Raw genomic sequence first — 23,995 nt, 5'->3', positions numbered from 1 at the left:
AGCCGTAAACCAGACAGAAAGACATCCTCCGCCCGCTCTGCCAGGACAGTTTCAGGCCTGGGGTTTAAATCGTTCTGTGAACCGGTTTCCACATCTGTAACCCGTGACGGAGCAGCCACAAGCTCCGAACTGCTGGGAGGAGCTGCAGGAAGCGCCGGGGAGGCACACGGTGTCCCTCACCCCGAGACGGGCACCCCCAGCTCCGCCCAGCGGGAATAAGTAAGGGCCTCGGGGACCCTGGTCACTTGGTTCCCTGAATGGCCAGAGCAGGGCTTTCTCACGACGGGTATCTCCAAGCATGAAACCAGGGGTGAGCCCACCCATGCCATCTGTGCCCTGGGGAGCAGAGCAAGTGCTTCTTTGCAAGGGACTGTCCATCCGACTCCAGAAACCCTCCGTGAGGGACAGAAGAGGAGCTGGGTAAGGGCTTCCAGCTGCCTCTGTCTTCAATAGGACCAGGGAGCTAACGCTACATGACCCTGCTCTCTCCAGAGCACTCTAGGCAGGCCCTTCCAGAACATTCTCCAAACTTCCCTGGGAGACTAAGCTGTCTCCGATATATTCAGTGCCCAGCTGTGAAACCCCTGCTGCCCCAGTCTCCTCCATGGCATCCCTATGGCTCCTCCTTCCCAGGGAAGCCCTCCCCCCACCCCTGACTCCAGGACTGCACCATCCACCTCCTTCCATGGGGACTCACTGGTCTGGGCCCTTGTGACGGACACGGGTCAGGTGAACCAGCTACGCACCATCCCCCAGCTACGCACTCTAGCAGATGCCGGGTCTCCTGCTGGAGAAGCGCCTCTCCCACAGGCTGCCTCCTTTGTACCGCGGCGCCGAGACAGTAAACCCAGGAGCTGGAGGGTCCCTGGTGCACCCCCACGGGAGCTCTGGGGAGGCTGACGGCAGGGGGCCTAATTTTCGGCAACCACGTGGGAAGTAAGGGACCCACCCCGACCCTTTTGCCGCCCCCACCCCGTCTGCAAAGGTAGTCATTGCCCCGGACTCCCCCAAAGGAACAGCCAGGGTCCCCGAGTCACCAGGTGAGCCTTGCCTGGCCGCCAGGAATGTCTTCCCCGGACTCGCACAGAACAAGTACCACTAGGTCCAGCCACTGAAACGTGGCTTTTTACTTGCTGCACGAGCTAAAGCTGCCCAACAAAGGTGGGCAACAAAGACACCAAAAAGACCGCACGCAGAAGAGTGGGTCGTTCTGAGAGAGAGAACCGGTCCGACTCTGTGCTCTGTTTTGCTCTGAACGTTCCACGGTGACCATCTTCCAGGTCTGGTGGGATCTGCGCCTAGTCCCCCTGCCCCACTCTGAAATCTCTCGCTGGTTCAGTTTGAAGTCACAAATCCACAACCGCCCCGTAGTCCCGGCCGGCCCATGGTCTCGGGGTTCAGCCGGCCCTGGGGCTCCCGGTAGCGGGGAGGGCACCGTCCCGCCAGCCCCACCCCGACTCTCCCCTGGGCCCCAGAAACTGCCTAGACCTGCGGGGTCTGCAAGGGGCCGGGGAGGGTGAGAGACCCAGAGGAAGTGTTGGGGGGGCCTCCACCGGGAGGAGAGAGAGCAGCGAAGGCCCCTCAGACGCTGTGTGGCCTGATTTGGGGCAGGGAACGTCAGCGGTATGGGTCTTCCTTCCGCCCGGTTTCCTCTCTCCTATAAAGCACAGCCGAGCTCGGACCCCTCCGTCTCTGAACACTCGGAAGCGCCCACATCCACCAGGAACTAGGAGGCTGGAGCTGCCGTTCAGCGGAGCTAAGCTTCCAGCCCAGTTCCTGCAGGACCGCACAGCCTGGCTCCGCTCTGGCCACCTGCCTGTGCGACGGCCACTCCCGTCCTCCCGCACTCTCTAGCCAGCCGGCCCTGAGTCCCCAGCCCTGCCTCCCGGTCCCCAAGACCCGACGTCCTAAACACCAGCCAGAGACACAGCCCTGCAAAGGAGTTCGGTTTGTCCAATCATTCTTTTTTTTTTTTTTTTTTCATTCTGCGTATTGACTCTATATCCTACAACTTTAGGAAATTTGTTTATCTGTTCCAACAGTTTTTGGTGGAATCATAGAGTTTTCTATCTCATGTCATCTGCAAATAGTGACGGTTTTATTGCTTCTTCCTTTACCATTTGGAGGTCTTTAATTTCTTTGTCTTGCCGGACTGCTCTCCAGGTCCTTCTCCTGTGAGCATTTATTGAGCACTTGCTGTGAGCCAAGGGGACTGCAGGCGCCCCAGCCCCAAGGATGGTGAGGCACCCACGTCCCTGTTCCCAAGAACCACAGTCGTGAAGGCCCCGGGGAAGTAGTTACAGTGTGAGCCCCATAGAGGCCTCACACAGGCAGGAAAGGGCTGGGACAGGGTTACTGCAGCTGGGGGGGTACCCCAAGACCTCCCCACACACAGCCAGTCCCCACATCCTGTTCAAGGTGCCCAGACTGGTCAGCCCTCTGCTGACCTGTATGGTGGATTCAGTCAAGCAATACACCTCCTCGATGTGACACAATGACGTCCTTGGCCGGGGCCTGTGGATGAGGCCTCCATGCCCCCAGGCCGGAGACACTGTGGAGAATGGTCTTTCCACTTCCTGGGCTGCCCACAGGGCTGAGTCCCCCCCAGACCTGCTCGGTTTTCCCGACACCCTGTGGGTAAGCAATGTCTTCTTATGTAGCAGAGTGTCCTGCCCACGTCCACGCTTCTCAATCCCGGTGTTTACGTCTCACAGCCCCACTAGGATACTTGCATGAAATTAACAATAATAAATTCCTAGAAAAGAGAAAGGGAAAGAAAGACATGCAAAAGACACACCTCAATTTTTTCTGATTAGCCTCAGTAGACCTAACGTTACTCTATTGAAGCGCCGCAGACGTTTCCAAACACTCTCGGTTCTGAGCTTATCTGTGTCACTGCAGAAAGTGTAATAGTTCTGGAGCCCTCGGGGAGGTGCTGTCCCAGACCCGGGGCAGACGGGTCTACCGTCCCCTCGCCCACATGTCCTCTGCGGCCGCTCTCATGGACCACAGAGCTGAGTGGCTGAGACGAGCATTTCCTCTCTGGCCCTTTACAGAAGGTGTTGCCTACCCTGGCCTGGACTGCCTCAAGGTCACTGTCTGCCCGTCCCAGCATGTCAGGTCTCCTCCCCTCCAGGGACGGCGAGGACGTTACATCAGCAGCAACAACGACATCACGTGCATGCGTGGACCCTCTCCTCCGGCTATGGGAACGAATGACCACGCACGTGGTGGCTTACAGTGACAGGAATTTCTTCTCTCCTGGATCTGGAGGCCAGAAGGCTGAAATCAAAGTGTTGGCAGGGCCATGCTCCCTCCTCTAGGGGAGGATCCTTCCTGTCCCCCTAACCCCAGCTTCCTGGGGCTCCCTGCGATCCTTGGCTTCTGGCCCCATCACTCCAAACTCTGCCTCGTCTTCTCACCTCCATCTTCTCTGTGTGTCTATTGTTTCCTCTTCTGTCTCTTATGGGGCCACTGAATTTAGGACTCATTGGTATCACCCAAGATGATCTGATCTCAGGATCTTCAACTTGATAACATCTGTGAGGACCCTCTTTCCAAATAAGGTCATATTCACACATTCCTGGGGTTACAGTATGGACCTATCTTTTGGGGGCCCCCATTCAGCCCACTACATGGAGTGTTTGCTCCGTGCCAGGCAGTGTTCCGTGCTAACCTTAACCTCATAACATATTGATGAAGAAGGGACTATTGTTGTCTCCAAAGTTAAATGAGGAAAAAGGAAGGTGTTTCCAAGGGTTCGTCAGCAGAGACAGTGAGCAGTTGTAGTCCAAGGCATTGCTAGCCCATGTGGCACTTTCCTGCAAATTATTCAAAAGGACCCCTTCTTCAAGACTTTCATCCAAAAAAAAAAAAAAAAATCATAATATACCAATCTTTGTTAGAACAAGACATTTACTGCCACCTGCTGGAAAACTTTAGTAAAATACACAAATCCACAATGTCTGTGATGCGAGTGGTGCCCCCTTCAAATGAGTACCATTGTGCAATGCGCAACCTGCACAACTGTACAGAGCAGCTCTGTGTTGATGATGAGGACAGAGGGGCAACAGAGGCCAGGCCAATCCAAAAAGCGGGATCCAAGGGTAAGAGGGAACCTCTGGATAGACCAAATGTTGCTGGTATCAGCCTCTGGCATTTTAACTGCTGGTGGAGAAGCCTGAAGGGAAGTGAAGGCACAAGCAAATACATCCTTTCCATAGACGCTGTGGTCTGAAAGACTGCACGCCAGGAGCATGTGAAGCAGACCTGCCCCCTGCACGCTGCTCTCTAGCTGCCCACTGGAGCAGGGCCCACCTCCAGAGTGCACACATGAACCCCAAGTCTCAGAAACAAGTACAAGAGAGTCATAAAGAAAGCAGCAACTTTAGGGTTGTCTATCTGAACTTGAACCGACTGTGCAAGTCTATGAATTGCCTCTTATCCATCTGTGTTCCCACCACAATGCAGTCTCTAATCCACACCACCCGGGGCAGCTGGGGTGGAGGCAGGTGCCCTTTACCCTGGCACGGAGGAGGCCACACCAACTCCTCTGCAGGCTCCATGACAAGTCAGGCTGTCCTACGGGCCGGCTACCCCCATCTCCTCCTAGGGCCCTCCAGACTGTTGCCCCATAATACCAATACAAATAATACCCCACTCCAATCATAGTGGTGACATAGTACTCTTCTGGGTTGGTTGGTCTCTTTTCTTTATGTTATTTTTTTTCCTGGTAAGTAAGTTTTGGGGGGCACTTTCGGGTTCACAGCAAAACTGAGCACCAAGTACAGAGGTTCCCATAAACCCACACACACACAGCTTCCCCTGACATCAACAGCCCTTTTTAAAATGTGTAAGTCTCTTATCAGCACTTTTTCATGAAGGAGAAGTAAAATCAACAGCAAGATACACTTCACAAATGGGGGCAGAAAATCACGAGAGGAGCCGAGCACTTACAATAATTCACACACACACACACACACACACGCACACACGCACACGCAGCACAGCTAGGACACACGTGAGCCATTTTTACAACCTATTAGTTGCTTGGACAATTCCAGATTTGTCAAGGTTCTCGGTTCTCTGAGAGTGCCTCCTGGGTTGTTTCTGGGGTAACTCAACGAGATCTGCAAAACTTGAGGTTGACTTTTTACAGAAGGGACAGTAAACAGAGGGAGAACCCTCGAGAGTTCTACTTTTCTGCGTCCATGTAAGCCCCGCAGGATGGGGGATGGGCCCTCCGCACCAAAGGGCCGCTCTTCTCACCCCAGCCCTGGGTATAATGGACACGGGGGGACCTCGTCCTAGGAGTGTGGTGAGGAGTGTCTGAAGAGTTCAGGACATCGTCAGAAAACATGCTACTCTAGCCACCTGCTAGAAGATCCGTATATTTAATATGACCGGAAGCAAATGACCATTCAAATTTCACTGCATCCTCTGGGTAAGTTTCATAACTGCGGTCATCACCGACAAAGCACAATGACCACCTTTGTGAAAGGGTCCCTGGAAGACAGGGGTCCTGGACGGCGTTACTGACGACACAGCATCACGAGGGACAGCGAACCGGCCTGCAGTCCGTGCAGCGGGCAATGGCAGAGGCAGGATGGGCTGTGCTTTTTCAACACGCATCAGTTCTGGAGAGCATGCTGTTGGGAATAACGGGGCGGGAGACCGGGAATTTTCGGGGACCGGTGCCTTTGGCAATAAAGACAATCAGGGAGAGATGGTGCCTGGAGGGAAGAACCATTAGGTGCGCTGACTGGGAAATAAATACGTGTGTGAGTATCTCTTTTCTACCCATCATTCTCAGTCTTCATTGACAAATCAGTACAGCTCAATGGGCCCATATGTTTTATAACACATTTTTCAATCACATGGGTAATATGGACAGGGGTCACAAGGGAATATTTGCCTGGGATCCCACACAACCTGGGGAAACCCTGGTAAGTACCACAGCAAATACCGTGGGGGTACGGAAAATAAATGAATGGGCGTTCTGGTGCTCTGTTAGCAGGAGTGCAAACTGGCACAGCCACTGTGGGAGTTCCTCAAGAAGGTAAAAATAGAATTACCATATGATCCCCTAATTCCACTTCTGGACGTTTATCCAAAGAATACAAAAGCACTAATTCAAAAGGATTCATGTGCCCCTGTGCTTACTCCAACATTATTTACAATAACCAAACTATGGAAGTAACCCAAGTGTCCACTGACTGACGAATGGATAAAGAAGATGTGGTGTGGGGACACCTGGGTGGCTCAGTCAGTTAAGCTTCTGCCTTCTGGTCAGATCACGATCCCAGGGTCCCGGGATCGAGCCCCATGTTGGGCTCCCTGCTCAGTGAGGAGTCTGCTTCTCCCTCTCCCTCTCCTCACTTGTGCTATCGGTCTCTTTCTCTCTCTCAAATTAAATAATCTTTAAAAAAAAGATGTGGAATATTACTCAGTCATCAAAAAGAATGAAATCTTGCCATTTGCAGGGACATGGATGGAGCTAGAGAGTATTATGTTAAGTGAAACAAGTCAATCACAGAAAGACAAATACCATATGATTTCACTCATGTGTGGCATTTAACAAGACAAATGAACAAAGGGGAAAAGAGAGAGAGAAACCAAGAAACAGACTCTTAACTATAGAGAACACATTCATGGTTACCAGAAACGGGGGAGGGGATGGGTGAAACAGGTGCTGGAGATTAACAGAACACACCCTGAGGAGCACTGAGGAATGTGCAGAATTACTGAATCACTGTATCGTACACCTGAAACTAATGTAACACTGTGTGTTCACTACACTGGAATTAAAATCAAAAATTCACTAAAAAAACTTTTGAAAAGAAACTAATGTCCTCAAACATGAGTGCCAGGAGAAGCCAAGAATGTACATCAGAAGGAAAAGGCAGAGTGATGGAACAGGAGTGAGATTCTTTTCCAGATCAAGAAGGATTGATGGCATGGTTTGCATTTGAGAGTAGTTATGTTGTCCCCACGTCTTATATTTTGGATGAGAAAGAAGAAAATCGGCTCTGTTGGTTGTCAGAAAATAAGTACATTGAGATTTAGAAAGTATACACACGGCTGGGACATTTTTTTTTCTAATAATATACCACCAACCTAGCCAACATAACCAATAGAGACATTAATATAGGTTTAAACAAGTGTATCTCCTAGGCAGATCCTTAAATTCCTTTAATTTTCATTAGGATATAAAATCGCTCATTCTAATGGGTTAGTAAATGCATAGTCCTTCAGAAGCCCCATTGACAAAAACACAGCATAGGCAGAGGGAAATATACTGTTATTTCTGCTCTGGCTGTATTTCCATTCCCTAATAACAATAATGAACTTGAAGCATTGTATTTGCATACAGATAGGTCTGGATTCCTGTTCCGCTGCGGCTGTACAGTTAAGCATGTCACTGATGCACACTTCCCAGCCTCAAAACACAATTTAATGACCACTTTATGGAGAGTCGAATTACAGCAATGTGTTTAAGCATTAGGGCTGTGGCTTTTCCAAAAACTGTTGGCAACAGGGCAGAGTTCTATGGCACATAAAAGCCGAACACAAAGTTCAGAGCTGTTACGGCTCATTGATTGTAGCTGTTCTTTCGATTTCTTAATGTCCCAGCCACGGTATCCTGCCACCCATTCCGTTTCCAGGCTCCTTCCTTCCTTCCTACCCTCCTTCCTTCCCCACTCCTTGCTCACACACCCAAACGGCTGCAGGGGCCATGCACAACCCCACACACCAGTGCAAAGACAGGAATGCACAGGCCCTACCCTCCAGCAGTGCAGAGCCTACCTTGGGCTGATGGGAAGACAAATACGCACAATACGAGGTGAATCCTGGTGTGTTCCCGTCACCATGAGTGTAGTGACAGGGACTGCAACATGCGCCATGGCCCATGGAAACCACACCTCTGTGAACATGAGTTCAACGGACAGACACTGGGATGGGGCGCGAGAAATGCGTCTCCAACTGGTGTAAAAGTACAGAAGTGCATTTGAAAACATAACAAACACAAAGACACAACTTTCCTAGGAAACAAGTGGCTGAACTGTGAGGCAGGGCAAGGAGCCGAAAAGGAAAGGCCAGATGATGAACGTTCTTTAATGTGAAGCCAAGAGGTCGTCGTACAAGCAACTGAGGGCCACCAAAGACGTCATATTGGTTTTGTTGACTGGTTGGTTGTTGCTCTTATTTTATTGCAGGAACAAAGAAAAGAGGCAAAAAAAAAGACAGAGTAGAGGCAAGAAAATCAGCTAAAAGTCCATCACGGGAGTGAACCACACACCCCAAGTTCTGAATGAAGGCACTGACAAACCAGTGGCTGGCTTTCAGTGACGTTTACGGAGAGGACTCACCAAGGGCTTGGCATCCAAATGCGAGGAAGGTGAGAGAAACATATGCCCACAAGGTTTTGACCTTGAGCCAAGAGACAAAAAGCCATGCCATTTTTTTTTAAGATTTTTATTTATTTATTTGACAGAGAGAAATCACAAGTACACTGAGAGGCAGGCAGAGAGAGAGAGAAGGAAGCAGGCTCCCTGCTGAGCAGAGAGCCGGATGCGGGACTCGATCCCAGGACCCTGAGATCATGACCTGAGCCAAAGGCAGCAGGTTAACCCACTGAGCCACCCAGGCGCCCACCATGCCATTTTTTAAAATTCCAGAATGTCAAAGAAAAAGATTGATGAATTCCAGAATGTCAAAGAAAAAAATGGGGGTGGGGGGAGAGGGGTCAGAGAAATTTTTACTTTAAACATGATTTTGAACATCCACTGGAGAGCTCCCAAAGTCAAATTGAGGCAGACGAGGCTGCAGGTGTGGATCGGCATGGGTCCCAGGGAAGGGGTGAGGAGAACACAACCCTGGAGGAATGGCCTTGCCAGAGAACGCCAAAGCTGAGACCTCAAAAAGGGAGACCAGGGTAGAGATCTTAAGGAAGGCCCACAGGTAAAGCCAACGAGAGTCACGTGTTACTGACAAAGGACTAAAGCCAGGAGAACACACCATGGCCACAGGCCTTCCCCAAAGGCCCCAAGCCAGGTCACAAGTGAGGAGAGAAGGTGCCAGGGCCTGTCGCCGGGAGAGGAAGGACCTGAGGTTCGCTTTATCAAACAGGGTGTGAGTAGAATGAGCTCAACTGAGAGCAGGGACCTAAAGGGCCAGTGGAAGCAGCAGACTGAAATCCCAGAGAAGTCTGAGGCACAAGGATGCCTTCGGTAACTTGCACAGTACTTGAAGAAAAGGCGTGCTGGACACAAGGGTACGGCCAAGGGAAGGGCAGCGTGGCCAGCAGGAAAGCCTCCACCCACCCTGGTAAATCCCCCATGGTCTGGGCTGGCCTTGGGCCGGGCAGCCCAGAGGCTTGTCTGCGCGTAGTGTCAGAGGGGGTGGAGCTGCGACGCTGACCCTTGCTCATGACGCAACAATATATGTTGGCTAACTGAACATAAATAATAATAATAAAGGAACTCAGCTGTGGGGTGTGTGGACCTGGCGATTCACGGACTTGTACCCCTGGGGATAAAAATATATGTTTATAAAAAATTAAAAATTAAAAATTAAAAATAATAATAATAAATAAATAATAAAGGAACTCAAAAAGGGGAAGATGGGTTGATAAATGAATAAAGTCATTTTGTCACATTAAAAAAACAAACCTAGATCTAGACTTACCAATTCACAAATGAGAAATACAGATGTCAGAAATACTAAAGCTCTTGTTTAGTGACAGCTCAGCAGGACCTTGTTGCTTGGGGACAGGGAGGCAGCCCCCATGAGCTCCATGGTCTCCTGATGCAGTGAGAACAGGCTGGGGGTCCACCAGACCCCCACCCGGCATGCTGGACGAGGCCCAGTGAGCCTTTCCTGTCTCCTCCTATCTCCTTTCTCTCTGCTCCCCTCCCGCCAAGGTCTCTCTCCACCAAATCACACTCTCTAAATCCTACCAGATCTCCCCAGCTTCGAGAATCTTCCGAGTTCCCTCGTGCCAACACAATGGAGCCCAGTGCTTTAATGAGGCTATCTGGGATTGCGACACCCCCTCCCTTCCGGACTCCCGACTTCCCACACCATCACACACATGTGATTCACTAGGGAAGGTGGTCGATGTGTCTTTGTCTCCCACCTGATCTGTAAGCCCTGGGCCCTCATTTCTGTGTGCTAGTGATGGCAGTTCACACCAGCTGAGCTCCTTCTCTGCTCCATGCCCTGAGCGAAGGTCTGAGTACCTGTCTGTCCATCTAATCTGCATCTGGTGTGTCTAGTCCTCGGCTCTAGAGAGTTGGTTTGACCATCAGATTCGTTTTTAGATGGGGAACAGAGACTTGAGAGATAAAGAAATATGCCCAAGGCCAAACAGCTTTCAAGCAATGGAATTAGCCTGGGAACCCAGCCCTGAGCGTGGAGTCTACACTCTCAGAGTTGCCACCCACTCAAGGCACGGACATGGCCTGCCCTGCAGATGTTTATTTAATCAATTCATAAATAGTTTACATTTGTAGTGTGAAAAAATGGGGATTATAATCATGAAAGCAAAACCTTAAAATACTTTATTGCTTTTTTAAAAGATATATTTATTTATGTGAGAAAAAGAGAGCAGGAGCAGGGAGAGGCATGGAGGGAAAGAATCTCAAGCAGACTCGGCATCAAACGCAGAGCCCGTCACAGGGCTCCATCTCCCCACCCTGAGATCGAGACCCGAGCCGAAATCTAGAATCAGATGCTTAACCAACTGCACCACCCAGGCACCCCATGAAATACTCTGTTATTTTAAAGACCATTTTCCTTCATTGTAAAAGGAGATCTTCAAGACTGCACCCCTAACTGTAAAACCCTCATGTAATCTCCTCCATCCACCATCTCTCTGGAGGTAAAAGACTGCATTTTTTTTTTCCAAACATCCTGTCATTCAGACTGTTTCGCCCCCAAATTCCCAAATTGGTCTGAATTGATGAGGCTTTACTGTAAAAAGCAATCTTCAGCTGACATACAGCATCGTGTAGAAGCTAAACGTCTCAACTCTAGAGTGTGCTTTCCTGAGTGCAAACGTTGGCTCCGTCACAACATTACTGGGTGGTTTTAAGCAAGTTAATTAACTCTCTGACCCGCATTTCTACATCTACCAAATGGGAGTGATCGTCCTAGCCCATCCTCCCTCCAGGGGTGTGGTACACACATAATCCGGTTATCAGATGGCATAGAGTGGACTCTCAAAAAACACAGCCATTACTATTCTGCACCATACCCTATGGACACTGCCAGAGTATTTCATCTGTATTTAGAAATGAGATGTGCACTGTCTTTTTTTCCATTCTATTTAAAAAATTCTTGGGGAAATTGCTAAAAAGTAAAATCAATTTAAAATAAGATAAAAACGTGTGCTAGCTTGGACAAATGGCCAGTTCTTTTGTTTCCACCTTCCTTGCTCTCTGGGAAGAAGGGAGCCATGGCGCGTCTGTGCCCTCAGAAGCAGCAGCATTCCCTCACCGCTAAAAGAGAGGAAAGCTCAGGACTCTAAATTCTGAATCTCTCAGACAGTCCCACCGTTTTCCAAACATTGCACCAACATCACAAAACACTTTAAAATCAATAAAAATGAACGTGGCAGCAGAAGGCAATTATTCATACATTATCTGAAAACAATAAAGTAAAATATACCATCCACTCGATTTGGGGGATTATACGTACTACAGGTGAGTATTTATTTTTAACTGCCTTTCCCCCCTCTGTTTCTTTTTTGCTCCAATTGTTAGTTTCAGAGGGTCAGAGAGAGTTCAGTTGTATAGAGAAAGTACTAACTGCTGAATGGGTCTGTCAGGCTCCTGTATTTAAGGAGACGGAATTGCATATTACAAGAAAATGATTGTTCAGCTACCTTTTCATTAACAATTTGTCTAAAAGGAGACAGACTTAACTGCTTCCATTGAAGTTGGGAAGCAACAAATTGAATGTGTTCCATAAGGATTATGTCATACTTCAAACATATGGTGAGCTACAAACACTGAGATAGTGTGCTCGGAAATGGTGGTGGGTTCACTGTTGTTTGGTGGCAGTTTAATTGAATAGCTATAAATACTACTAAAAAAAAAAAAGGGGAACTTGTCGTTATCTGCACAATCTCAAGTGAAATACTGTAATGATTTTCTTTTATATATATTTTTGGTCCCTGGCACGTTAAAGAAAAATTTCTTTTGGGGACCGATACTGAAGGTTATTAAGGAAACATCAGCTACTAAATGCATCCCAGGTCGGTTTCCCATAATGGCTTTCCATGTTTGAGCACACAGAGGAGACATCCAAGGGGAGAAGAGAAAACTTCAGAATGAGCCCACGGCCAATGCAAAAGGGATTTCCCTGGGCGCACCCCAGGACGACGGTCCTGGGACACACGGGTCAAGCAGGCTTGCTTCTATGTCTGCCCAACAACAAAAAATCCTGTCCTCACCCACAATGCCCTACCATTTTGGGGTTTTTTTTAAGATTTTTTTAACTAATCTGCACACTCAACGTGGGGCTCAAACCCATACCCCCAAGATCAAGAGCCACGAGCTCCAACGACGGATCAGCCAGGTGAACCAAGAGTGCACTTTCAGCCTTCTTAACTCACCAAATGATGACATCCCTTTAGACATTTGCAGAAAGCTCCATTGGTACTGTGTTGTCCTAACTTATACAGCCAACAAATTTAAAGCAGGGAAATCTCCACAACCCCATCCATGGTTTCAAGGGGTCCAGATTTATTCCTGTCCACCAGGAAATCCACTCTAGCTCAGTCATAGAAATATTACTCATTAACACTCACTATATATATAATGTTCATGTGGTCGATGCCAAAACAGCTATTCTGGTCCTCTGCTTACTAGAAAGAGATCACTAATTACTGCAAAGGGAAAAAATATATACTGAAAAAGGAAAAGTCCATGCAGAACAAAGGAAAACCATGGAGGCGGAACTGGGTACATAAAGCTGGCTCCAAGGACCAGGTGTGGAAAAAACAGAGCATTGTTAGAGAGAAAGAAGGAAAAGGTTGCTTTCTAACAATTTTCTAAAAATAATATATTGATGAAAAAGACTACAGATGGCCAACAGGCACATGAAAAGACCTTCAACATGATTAATCAACAAGGAAACGCAAATCAAAACCACAATGAGAAACCACCTCACAGGAGTCAGAATGGCCAGTATCAGAAAGACAAGAAATAATAAGTGTTGGCAAGGATGTAGAGGAAAGGGAACCCTGTGTACTGTTGGTGCAAATGTAAATTTGGTGCAGCCACTGCAGGAAACAACATGGAGGGTCCTCAACACATTTAAAAAACAACAACAACAGAAATACCATAGAACCCAGTAATTGCACTTCTGCGTATTTACCCAAAAAAACACCAAAAACACTAATTCAAAAAGATATGTATCCGTACGTTTACTGCATTATTTACAATAGTAAAGATATGAAAGTAACTCAAGTGTCCACTGATAAACAAACAGATAAAGAAGAAGTGATCTAGATATACCATGGACTGTTACTCAGCCATAAAAAAGAATGAGATCTTGCCACTCGCAACAAATGGATGGACCTAGAGGGTATTACACCAAGTGAAGTAAGTAACAAAGATAAATAGCATGATTTCATTTGTACGTAGAATCTAAAAGACAAAACAAACAAAAAAGCATAAAGAGACCCGTAAGTGCAGAGAACAAAGTGACGGTTGCTAGAATGCAGGAGAGTAAAGAATGGGCAAAGTGGGTGAAGAAGAGTGGGAGATGCAGGTTTCCGGTTACGGGATGAGTAAGTCATGGGAATAAAAGGTCCGGCACAGGGAATATAGTCAATGCTATTTATAACTGTGTTGTACGGTGACAGAAGAGAACTACGCTACCTTTGAACACAGCAGGTCATACAGACTCACCAAATCACTGTGTAGTACACTCAAAACTAAGGCAACATTGTATGTCAACTATATTTCAACAAAAAGATAATAAAATAAAATTTAAGAAAAAGATAGATGTTGACATAACTATTAAGACCATAAAGACACGAGAGCTGCTGTCGTCAACCCATTATGATAACAAATACTTTATGTGTACCACTTTCTATCTGGAGATAGAGTTTGTGTAAAATATAACCTAAAACAACACTTACCAGGATAACTTCTCTCAAAAAAAAAAAAGAGCAAAAGAAAATAACAAGTGTTGGCAAGAATATGGAGAAACCGTAACCCTCCTGCACTGCTGGTAAAAATATACAATCACACAGCCACTGAGGAAAACAGTACGGAAGTTCCTAAAAAATTAAATATGGAACTTCTGGCTCAGGTCATGGGATTGAGCCCCATATCGGGCTCCACACTCAGCACGGAGTCTGCTTTTCCCTCTCCTTTTGCTCCTCCCCCTACTCTCTCTCTCTAATAAATACATAAAATCATTTTTAAAAAATAAAAACAAAATGGTTAAGATGGCTAAAATGTGTGTGTGTGTGCGTGCGTGTAACATAACACAAATAATTTTTAAAATACTCAATACAATGTCCTAATGGTGAAAAAAGGGGAGAAAATAAATTTGTGACAAATGTCCATACACTTTGAGACAGCTATGTTCGCAGAACACAACCCTAGAGGGTTTAATGCAGGAGTCAGTGCTTGCTGCTACCCTAGCATCTTCAAGGACACAATAGCCACAGCGGCAGGTGGACAGAGGCGGTAACTCCCAGCAAAGCTGCAACCAAAATGATTTTACCTGGCGGCTGCCTTCCTGGAAAATTTAGGGCGCATCACACCGGGATGTATGGAAAACAGAGTATTTTCACCACGTGAAAGTCCCATGGGACATCTGAAACTGACAGGACACAGCAGTCTTCACTGGACAGTACTGGACCACACATGGCAGGATGCTAAGTACTCCTCTGTTGTTGTTTGTTTGTTTGTTTGTTTGTTTTTATTTGAGAGAGAGAGCATACCAGGCGGGGGTGGGGGGCAGAGGCAGAAGCAGATTCCCCACTGAGCAGGGAGCCCAACTCAGGGCTCTACCCCAGGACCCTGAGAGCATGACCTGACCTGAGCTAAAGGCAAACACTCAACCCACTGAGCCACCCAGGTGCCCCGGAGGCTAAGTGCCTCTACACTTCAGTCACTCAATGCTGGCAGAGCCCCCCAGTCACTCACAAACAAAAACGTGTAGTCCCCCACCCCCCTCCAGCATGTAGAACCCCCAGGGGAATACCCCCCCCAGAGGAGGCAGTGAGTACTGACAACTCACCCATGAGACCCAGAGAGAAAAATCAAAGGGCAGGGCCTCTTATTTGGGGTTCTGTCCTGCCCCTCACCCGCCACACAGCTCAGGCCTCACCACCAGGCCTTGCCCAGGGGAGACTTTCAGGAGGCAAGCAAAAGGGCCCTCTTGGCAAAGCTATCTGAGGACAAAACTTAGATTTTCTTTTTTTTTTTTTTAAAGATTTTCTTTGCTTATTTGACAGAGATCTCAAGTAGGCAGAGAAGCAGGCAGAGAGAGAAAGGAGGAAGCAGGCTCCCTGCTGAGCAGAGAGCCTGATGTGGGGCTCAATCCCAGGACTCTGGGATCATGACCAGAGCTGAAGGCAGAGGCTTTAACTCACTGAGCCACCAGGTGCCCCCAAAACTTAGATTTTCTGATTTCATTTCTTTGACACTGGGTTTAGGCCCTCTCCCACGTGGGTCCCCGTCAGGGGATTTTATTGACTTAGGCTCATAAAAATAAAAGGCTTCAGCCTCAAAGGAGCGAAGCACCAACGGTGAAAACATATGTGCTGTCCCACCAGCGGGGAACCATCTTTGGTCTTCCTGATGCTCCCCAAACAGTCCGGAGCCTGGGACCACCCACCCAGCCAGCAACAGGGGTGCTCCTGGATGGACCGCGCGTGTCCCTGCATCTCCAAGTGGTGATGGGCCTCGCCCTTCCCGCTGGGCCGACCAGCCACAGCCCCGACGGCACCCCCAGCCTCTCTGGGCTCCGCGGGCCACAGCCTGAACCAGGGCTTGTTGGAGACAGAGGCAAAGGGCCTAACGAGGAGTTACTTCAAGGAGAAAATGGGGCCCAAACACCAATCCGACACTTGTTAACATCTGGACCACATGCCCTACATACAATAAGGGGGTGACAGGCTCCCTTCCAGGGTCAAGGCCATGTCAGAAGAATGTCTAGAGGCTTTCCTGCCGGCCAGATCCCCCTGCGCTCACGCACTGAACGAGGTACATGCTGGCGTCCTCGCTAGACCCCGAAGATGAGACCCCATCCCTTCACCAAAGCAGTTCCAAGTCAGGATGCAGGACCACAGGCTACGACGGCATCTTCGAGAACCTGGGGGTCCCACAGGGACAGGATTGGCAGGAGGCAGTAAAAACTTCCTCCCAACTAAAATGCCTGAGGTCCTGAAATGACTGGGGCAAACCGGTTTCATGTGCCTGAATGACCAAGAACATCAGAAACCGAAAGCAGGTTTTGTGTCTAGACAGAGCCCCGTCTAGGAACCGCATATGATATTCAATTTTCTACTTAGCAAAGCAGGTACGCAGAATTCAATTTGGGGGTGATCTGTATTCTATTCAGTTTCCACAATAGCACTCAAATGTAGGCAGGGACGGAGGAATTCATCTTCCTGTGAATTCAGTCCCTAGGGGTCCGCTGGCTCATGGTGGGTCCAGGGCTAGCCGATGGGCAGCTGAACGGACAAAAGCAGGAAATTACAGCCACAAATTGCCCTGTGGGAGCCTGGGTGCTAGGGCCGCCGGCTTGTGCCGCCTCCTGTAATTCCAGACCCAAAACTACTGCGAGAGGAAAGGCCTCCCCAGCTCCCCACCAAGCAGGAAATCTTTTCTAACCTATTTCCTTGAGCTAAAACATTCTGCCATTCCGTCACATTTGATCATTTCTGAAATCTGGAATGTTGCGCGGTCAAATTGTCTGTTCTAACTGCTACTTTACTCTCTTCAGCGCACACGCAAGTACTATTAGTAAATCGATCATGTGTTTTGCAAATCAGTAACCTCTTAGAATTTGGAAATTCAGCTATGACCATGATCTAAAATGTATTCCATAGAACAACTAGAAACAGAAGCTAAACTGGGAAGCTAAGCGTGGCTTCCCATTTACACCCACATTATCGAATGTCTTTGGGTCACCTGGGCCATCCAGCAGTTCAACTTTTGGAATCCCCAGGGAGCTGAGCCTTCCCAGGGGACCTCTGTCACACCTAAGGCTCCACAAGGGAGAGAGCCTGGTCAAGCTCTCCCCAGGAGGGAGCAACCAGGCTCTCGGCAGGCTTGGGGTACACTCACAGAGCAAGCCAGGTCGGAAGGCTGGAGTCACACCCCCGGAGCTCAGCCCATGTTCGATCTTCCATCTTCAGAAAGATGGGGCCCTGGCTACACTGACGTCTGCCTCGGATGGGGCTGGAGGACGGGGATCCTACACTAGATGTGCGAGGCCTAGCGTGTGTCAGTGCTGCAGGAAGCCCATGCAGCAGCCAAGCTCCGCCAGCGTCCAGGGACAATGCATCACTTGGAAGCAAGTGCTTGACCATGTCGCTCTTAGGGAGGAGGTATCAGAGATGACCTGGTCCCAAGATGGAGCCAATGGGTGGTGAGTCACTCGCCATATGGTGCGTCTACTTCTACCTCACGCCCTCTCCGGGCTCGCCCTTCATGGCTCTTGAACTCAGGCCCCTCACCTTGGGCCCCAAAGGGGCTCACCAAGAAAGAACGGGTAACGGTAAACAGGAGACATTCCTTTCCAATGTCTGGATCCCAGAACTAGTTAGAAGTTGCTTTGTGTTGTTTTTTCCCCAACCGATCCAGGGTTTTCAGGAGAAGCCGCTAACTGTGGAACAAAGTTCTGAGAGCTTTAGGGAGTGCTAGAAGCATCGCCAGCTGTGGCTGACAAACCTGGGGAGTTCAGGGCTGACTTGAGAGCTGAGGTTTGGGGCATCCGTTGAAGGAACTGTTAATAGTCTGAGCGGTAACACGGGGAGCAAGAAGTCTCCCTTCTCCACAGGAGCCGGTGCGAGCCAGGCATCGGCCCAAACACCCACAAAAGCCAGCTCTCAGCTGGGAAATAAGAAGGGGAGCAATGCAGGAAACCAGACATCGCCAGGACGTGTGGTTTTACTGCGAAGAAGCCGAAGGAAAGTGCAAAGCTAACACTGGAGAGCCTGGAAAATAAATGCACTGCTTCCTTGACACTTTTTTCTTTCTTTCTTTTTTTTTTTTTTTTTTTTTTTTGGAAGTAAAAAATTAAGAGACAAAAACTTACACGAAGTTTTATAAACATTGTTTTGGAAAAGCAACTGATGGCCCCGTGTATCAAGGCATGTATTTTCTAAAGTACAAAAACCACCAGAGGCAAGCACATCTATGGCACACCATAGCCATAGGAAGAAGTGGGATTGTGGAATCATAAAAAGGCATTAGTTTGGGTAGAAGCCAACTGGAGACTGAATGATCCAAGATCCTAGAAATAGCAGAACCATAAGAAAGTACTTGGGGACAAAAGCCACCCACCAACTAGGAACCCCTGACTGGGTTGTCATTTGAGCAAGAAATGAAGGTCTACACGGTGAGTCCTGAAATGTAGAGGTTTACTTATTCACCAACAAGTGTGCCCCTGGTGAACACCAGCTCTGTGCCTACCAGAGCGTGATCTTAACGGTGCTTCCTAAGTTCTCTGGCCTCAAAGTCTGTACCTGTAAGATGAAGCCGCACTGCTCCTTGACGGGTGTACTGCAGTCATCAGACTGAGAAGGGAGTAGGGTATGAACCTGGAATGCTCTAAGCCCTCAATAAAGGTTTGGATTTACTTGTTTTTGTCCCAAGGAACAGAGACTGAGAATGGCCAGGATACGCAATGAGGCAAATAAAACTTTAGAGCATCACTAGAGGGGCGCCCAGGTGGCTCAGTCAGTTGAGCATCTGCCTTTGGCTCAGGTCGTGATCCCAGGGCCTTGGGATCGAGTACCACGTCAGGCTGCTTGCTCAATGGGGAGACTGCTTCTCCCTCCACCACTCCCCTGCCCCCCCTTCCCGCTCATGTGCTCCTTCTCTCTTCCTCTAGCAAATAAATAAATAAATCTTTAAAAAAAAAAAAAAAAAGAGCATCGCTAGTAGCAAGAAAGAGCTTACTGGAGGAGCGCCTGAGTGGCTCAATTGGTGAAGCATCCAAATGTTGATTTCAGCTCAGGTGATGATCTCAGTGTTGTGAGATCGAGCCCCACGTCAGGCTCCACACTGGGTATGAAGCCTGCTTAAGATGCTCTCAAAAAAAATAAAATAAAATAAAGAAAAGGAAAGAGCTTACTGGAAAGAGATATGAGAAAAATAAAACATTTTTTAAAGACTTTATTTATTTGACATACAGAGATCACAGTAGGCAGAGAGGCAGGCAGAAAGAGGGGGAAGCAGGCTCCCTGCTGAGCAGAGAGCCTGATGCGGGGCTCGACCCCAGGACCCTGGGATCATGACCTGAGCCGAATACAGAGGCTTTAACCCACTGAGCCACCCAGCTGCCCCAAGGGAAATAAAACATTTTAAATATGGTTTTCTTCTATGTAACAGGAGGCACATGCTTCCATCTAAAAGTTCTCTCCCTCTGAGCAGTTCTTAGTGTCGGTCAATTTGGAATGGTGAGGTGCAGGACATCAGGCCGGAAACTACTGCCAAAGCCCTACTCCACCTCTGCCCTCGGTTCACATGCTGTTGTCCTCGTCAAGCAGTGCGTCCTAAGAGGGCAGCCAAGAACTTTCTGGAAGAAAGGCCTGTGAACAGACGTGATGCCTGTCACTTGCAGGTCTGGTTCCTGAAACCCTGCATGGGTCCCCACACTCCTTCCCCTTCCTGCTGGCGGAAGTACCAAGGATTAGGGTGACCCTGAAAGCCACTTGTTGAGAACTGCAGAGTCATGGTCCGCGGAAGTCCTCGCATGACCACAGGGAACAGAGCCACCACCAACCTGCACTGTTCCAAAGTCACTAATACATTACAATCCTGTAGTTTGCCGTCTCTGTTACAGCAGCTAGCGTCACCCGAAGCAATACAGACCTGCCCACCTCTGTATCCCCGGTTCCTACAACAAAGCGTCGCTCTGTTACTCGTTGAATAATCAAAACGCAACGTCTCTACGTAAAGCAGGGCTTCGCAGAACTTCTCCCAATGCTTGGAAAAACAAAGTGAGATTTTACTCCTCGTGATGAGGAAGAAAGGTCATAAAGCAAGGAAAACACCGCAGTCGGCAAGTACTGGGCGGAGGCATGTGCAGTGCACGTGTGATCGGGAAAACCTCAACCCGTGAAATTAGTCATCTGCCATCCCCACTTCCAGCATTAACTCCCTCTCCATTCGAGGTACAAAATGCCAAAAGTCTTTACAAACCTCCCCTCCACCACTCAGCTCCGTAGTCGAGACAGACCCCTCTGCCCTCCCCGCCCCACCCCCACACTGGCGCTGGCCCAAGTCCAACAGGTGATTCCGGCCCCCAAGCCATGGAGATTGATCTGCGCCCGGTCGGGGGAGCGAGGCCAGACCACGACGTCAGGGTAGGAAGACAGACTAGAATGGAAAGCATGAGGTCAGGCCACCTCAGTATACCTGCCGAGACGGCCAGCATGCCGAAGGTACTCCGGAGCTACGGTCGCCCGGGTGCCAAAGAGACCCGCTGTGACCTTCCTGCGACCTCCAAAATTCCTTAAGTCAGTGCAGCCTTCGTGGAGTGAGCCATCCCCCAGGTCACGGGGCTTGGAGCCCGAATTCAGCATTCGCGGGCCACGTCAGCGGACAAGGCCCTAAGCACTGCGATAGAGAGGCTACTGTACAGTTAGCTGTGCGTCCCGTGTCCCATGTCCTATGAGTCACTGAGCCTACGGTAGGCCTGGCCATGGCTTACTACAACCCACCCCTTTATGAAGATGGAGACAGATGCTCTCGTACCCCGCCCTGTCCCGTTGCGCCCAGAGACACAAACAAGCGTTACCAGGACACGGCAGGGCGCGGCAAAAATATACTAAGAACCCAACACTAAATGAGCACGTGCTATTACAGTGTAAACTCCTGCTTCTGAGCAGGTAAATGACCTGCTGGAGGCCGCAATAAGGCTTGAGACGAGGACCAAACCAGGCCCTGACTTGTGTCTCCCTTTAAATCCAAATACCTTAATAAAGGGTTACGGACAGAGAAGGTTGAGTAGCAGAGAAAGGGTCTGTGCTATGCGCCGTGCGCTCGCCTACGTGACTTCCCACACGTTCCCCAAACAGAAGGGAACAATGTGGTCAGGGTCACGAATTCTTAGTTGGTCCTTGTTGTTCCTGTACCTCCCATAACCCACTCCCTGGTTGATTGTAACTTCTTGTATCAATCGTAGCTAATGGCATTAGCCGTGATTACCTGGCATCACCAGATTTGTTTGTAGTTAATGTAAAACTTGTTATAGGAACTTGCGGTCATCTGACTAGGTACTTATGTATTACTCCTTCTATTGTGGTCTGCCTTATAAATGCTTGTAAGATGTGGAATAAAATCGGCACTGTTGGACACCCTCCTCAGTGTCCCTCCTGCCCCCATCTCTCTGCTTCTCGAGTTCTTTTCTTCATCCTCTTACCCTCACATTCCTGGTCGATTTGTCACGTCGGTCTCGACAATGACCCAATTCCAGCAGTGATACTTGGAGGGTGTGAGCTCGCTGGAGGGTGTGAACTTCACTGATGAAGAAGTCACGGTTCTGTGGCCTCACCGGCAGGCAGCTCATCAGGTTTTCCCTGCCAGACTCTTCTCAGTGGAACCCATGTTCAGAAATGTGTTCTTGAGGCCACCAGCCCGGGGAACCGCAATACGTCCAACCCAACATCATCCTTCCCCTGAGGAACCCGCTGGTGGGAATCACGAGCGATCCCGGGTGACAGTAAGTCTCCTCCAAGAACTCTACTACACGGCCCTTGCCCTCTCTCTGCCTCTGCCATCCAGGATGTCGTAGGTTAAATAGTGAAAAAATTCATGTGTACCCCAAAACTCAGAAGGTGACCTTATTTGGGGAAAAAAGGCTCTTTGTAGAAGTCATTAGCTAAGGATCCCAAGATGAAATCATCCCGGGTTTGGGGACCATCCCTGTCCTACATTCAATGGCTGGTGTCCTCACAGGAAGAGGAGAGAACACAGTGACACACAGGCCTCCATCCCCCTTAACTTGCTGCCAAGAGCCCCCCAGATCTCACCTCTGGGACGTCTTCGAGATGAATCTCATAGGTTTCCAGCAAGGGCTGGAGGATGACAGGGGGGGTGTCCCAGTGCTGGCTCCCCCACTTGGCAGCCCACCCACCCCCATGTCCCCAATACCTCAACAGAGGACACTCGCAGGGCTGGACACAGCCACCAAACGCCCTGGGCTCCCGGAGGCCATCGCAGCACATGAGGCTCTTGCCTGGATGTCCCTCCTTCCTCGTCTCCCAGTCAAGCTTGCAGTGATCCTTTGCCATCCTGTTAACTACGCCCAAAGCTCGTCCTGACCAACACCATCCACCCTGGGTTTGCACTCTGGCAAGAGTAAGGACAGGACCTTATTTGAGACTGTCTTCATCACGGTTTATCAGGAAGCCAGCCACGGAGCAGCGCCGAGGGCGTGGGTGAGAGAGGGCGTCAGGAGGCCCCCACCACGGCCTCCCAACTTCTCATGAAGGGACCTAAATGCCAACAACTCCCACACACAGTGAGCTTCTACCAGGCCCCGAGAGCTCAGAGCTCTGGGCTCACTTGCTTCACACCACAAAGATGGCAGACGGGGCACGTCGACCCTCCAGGGTTTAAGGAAGGAGTGGTTGTACCACCAACATTCGTGCTCCCACCGTAGGCACGAACAACCCCCATGACTTCACAGAAGGGATGGCTACCATTTAGGAGAAGCCCGCGCACACATGCGCATAGAGGTCGCCGTCACGCGATCATTATTCCCCTACTTTCCCACCAAGGCACAGGGCAGCTGAGCAACCGGCCTTTTCCAACTCTCCTTAGACATGGAAGATGGGAACACAGATGTCCCCCAGACCTGTCCCTGTTGGTCTGGGGCATCCCTCCAGTATCCTGTCTTCAGAAATGTTCTGGTTGAAGGACAGCGTTCCATCCTCATTCTCCAGAAGTGTCCTGAAACGTTAGGAAGTCACATTTCAACACTCTTTCCCTCTCAGGAGTATAAGCAGGGGTGCTTAATTCCACAAACGCTCTCTCCCCTAAAGGAAGACTGGTTTTGCCTCTCCCTAGACCGCTCTGATGTCCCTTCCCAGAGGGATTCGGTGCTCTGGTCTCCTCCAGCATCGTCACGTTCCCTGACAAGACCCCTACAGATCCCCCTTAAGAGACTGGCAGAAGGTGGCTGCCAGGCCCAGCAAGGCTTCCGAACCTTCCAGTGACTACACAAGAAGCCACATAGGGCCTGTGGTGAGGGCGGAGACAGGCCTGCCCTTGCGGAAACCCCCCCTGGGAGATTTGGACAGCAGCCCTCTCCCAGGTGAGCTCCAGTGGCAACAAGTGAAATCTCACCTCCAAATCCATGCTTCGTATTTGTGGTTTTTTCTGATGACAGGAAATACCACACACTCGTTATGAATTTTTTAAAAAGTAAGGGAGGCAGAAAGTGGAAAGCATCCAAAATCTGTCCCTCCTTCACAAAAAAACTCCCTCATAAAAAAGGTAATAGGGGATGTGTACCCCATAGGGATCTATACCTGTATGAGTATATTGGTATATGTATTAGATTATTCCTAGATTATTATTAGATCAGATGATTTCTAATCAACCACTTAGCCAAGCCATCATTGTGTCTTAATGTTCCAGCAGTAATTTGGGCTAATAAGATACCAAAAAGGCAAACTAATCATTTACTATATATTTAAGGGGAGGTCAGTTCTTCACAATAATGTTCTGGCTTCTGGTATTTTCCCTACAGTTTTTTCTTTCCTACTGACCTCCCCGTGGAGCAGAAT

General features: G+C 49.2%; 1 protein-coding gene across 13 annotated transcripts in view; it reads right to left on the bottom strand.

Annotated features, from left to right (window-relative positions):
• The window catches only part of ATPSCKMT (ATP synthase c subunit lysine N-methyltransferase), a gene marked incomplete at its 5' end in the record, with an annotated part of 240,472 nt that overhangs the window by 153,997 nt on the left and 62,480 nt on the right, over positions 1-23,995 (bottom strand). The window contains one exon of one of the 13 annotated variants that reach the window (XM_082725182.1): positions 1,602-2,755. The exons of 11 other annotated variants lie outside the window; for them this stretch is intronic. In XM_082725182.1, coding sequence (XP_082581308.1) covers positions 2,739-2,755 — 17 coding nt within the window. In that variant the 3' untranslated portion in view covers positions 1,602-2,738. Of the gene's footprint in view, positions 1-1,601; positions 2,756-23,995 lie in introns of those variants that run through there. One more of the 13 variants, XM_082725172.1, reaches the window with a different exon arrangement.

This window comes from Mustela nivalis (assembly GCF_964662115.1).
Source record: "Mustela nivalis genome assembly, chromosome: 3".
NCBI classification, from domain to species: Eukaryota; Metazoa; Chordata; class Mammalia; order Carnivora; family Mustelidae; genus Mustela; species Mustela nivalis.
The sequence above is the reverse complement of the archived record's forward strand: the minus strand, read 5'-3'. Positions and strand labels throughout refer to the sequence as shown.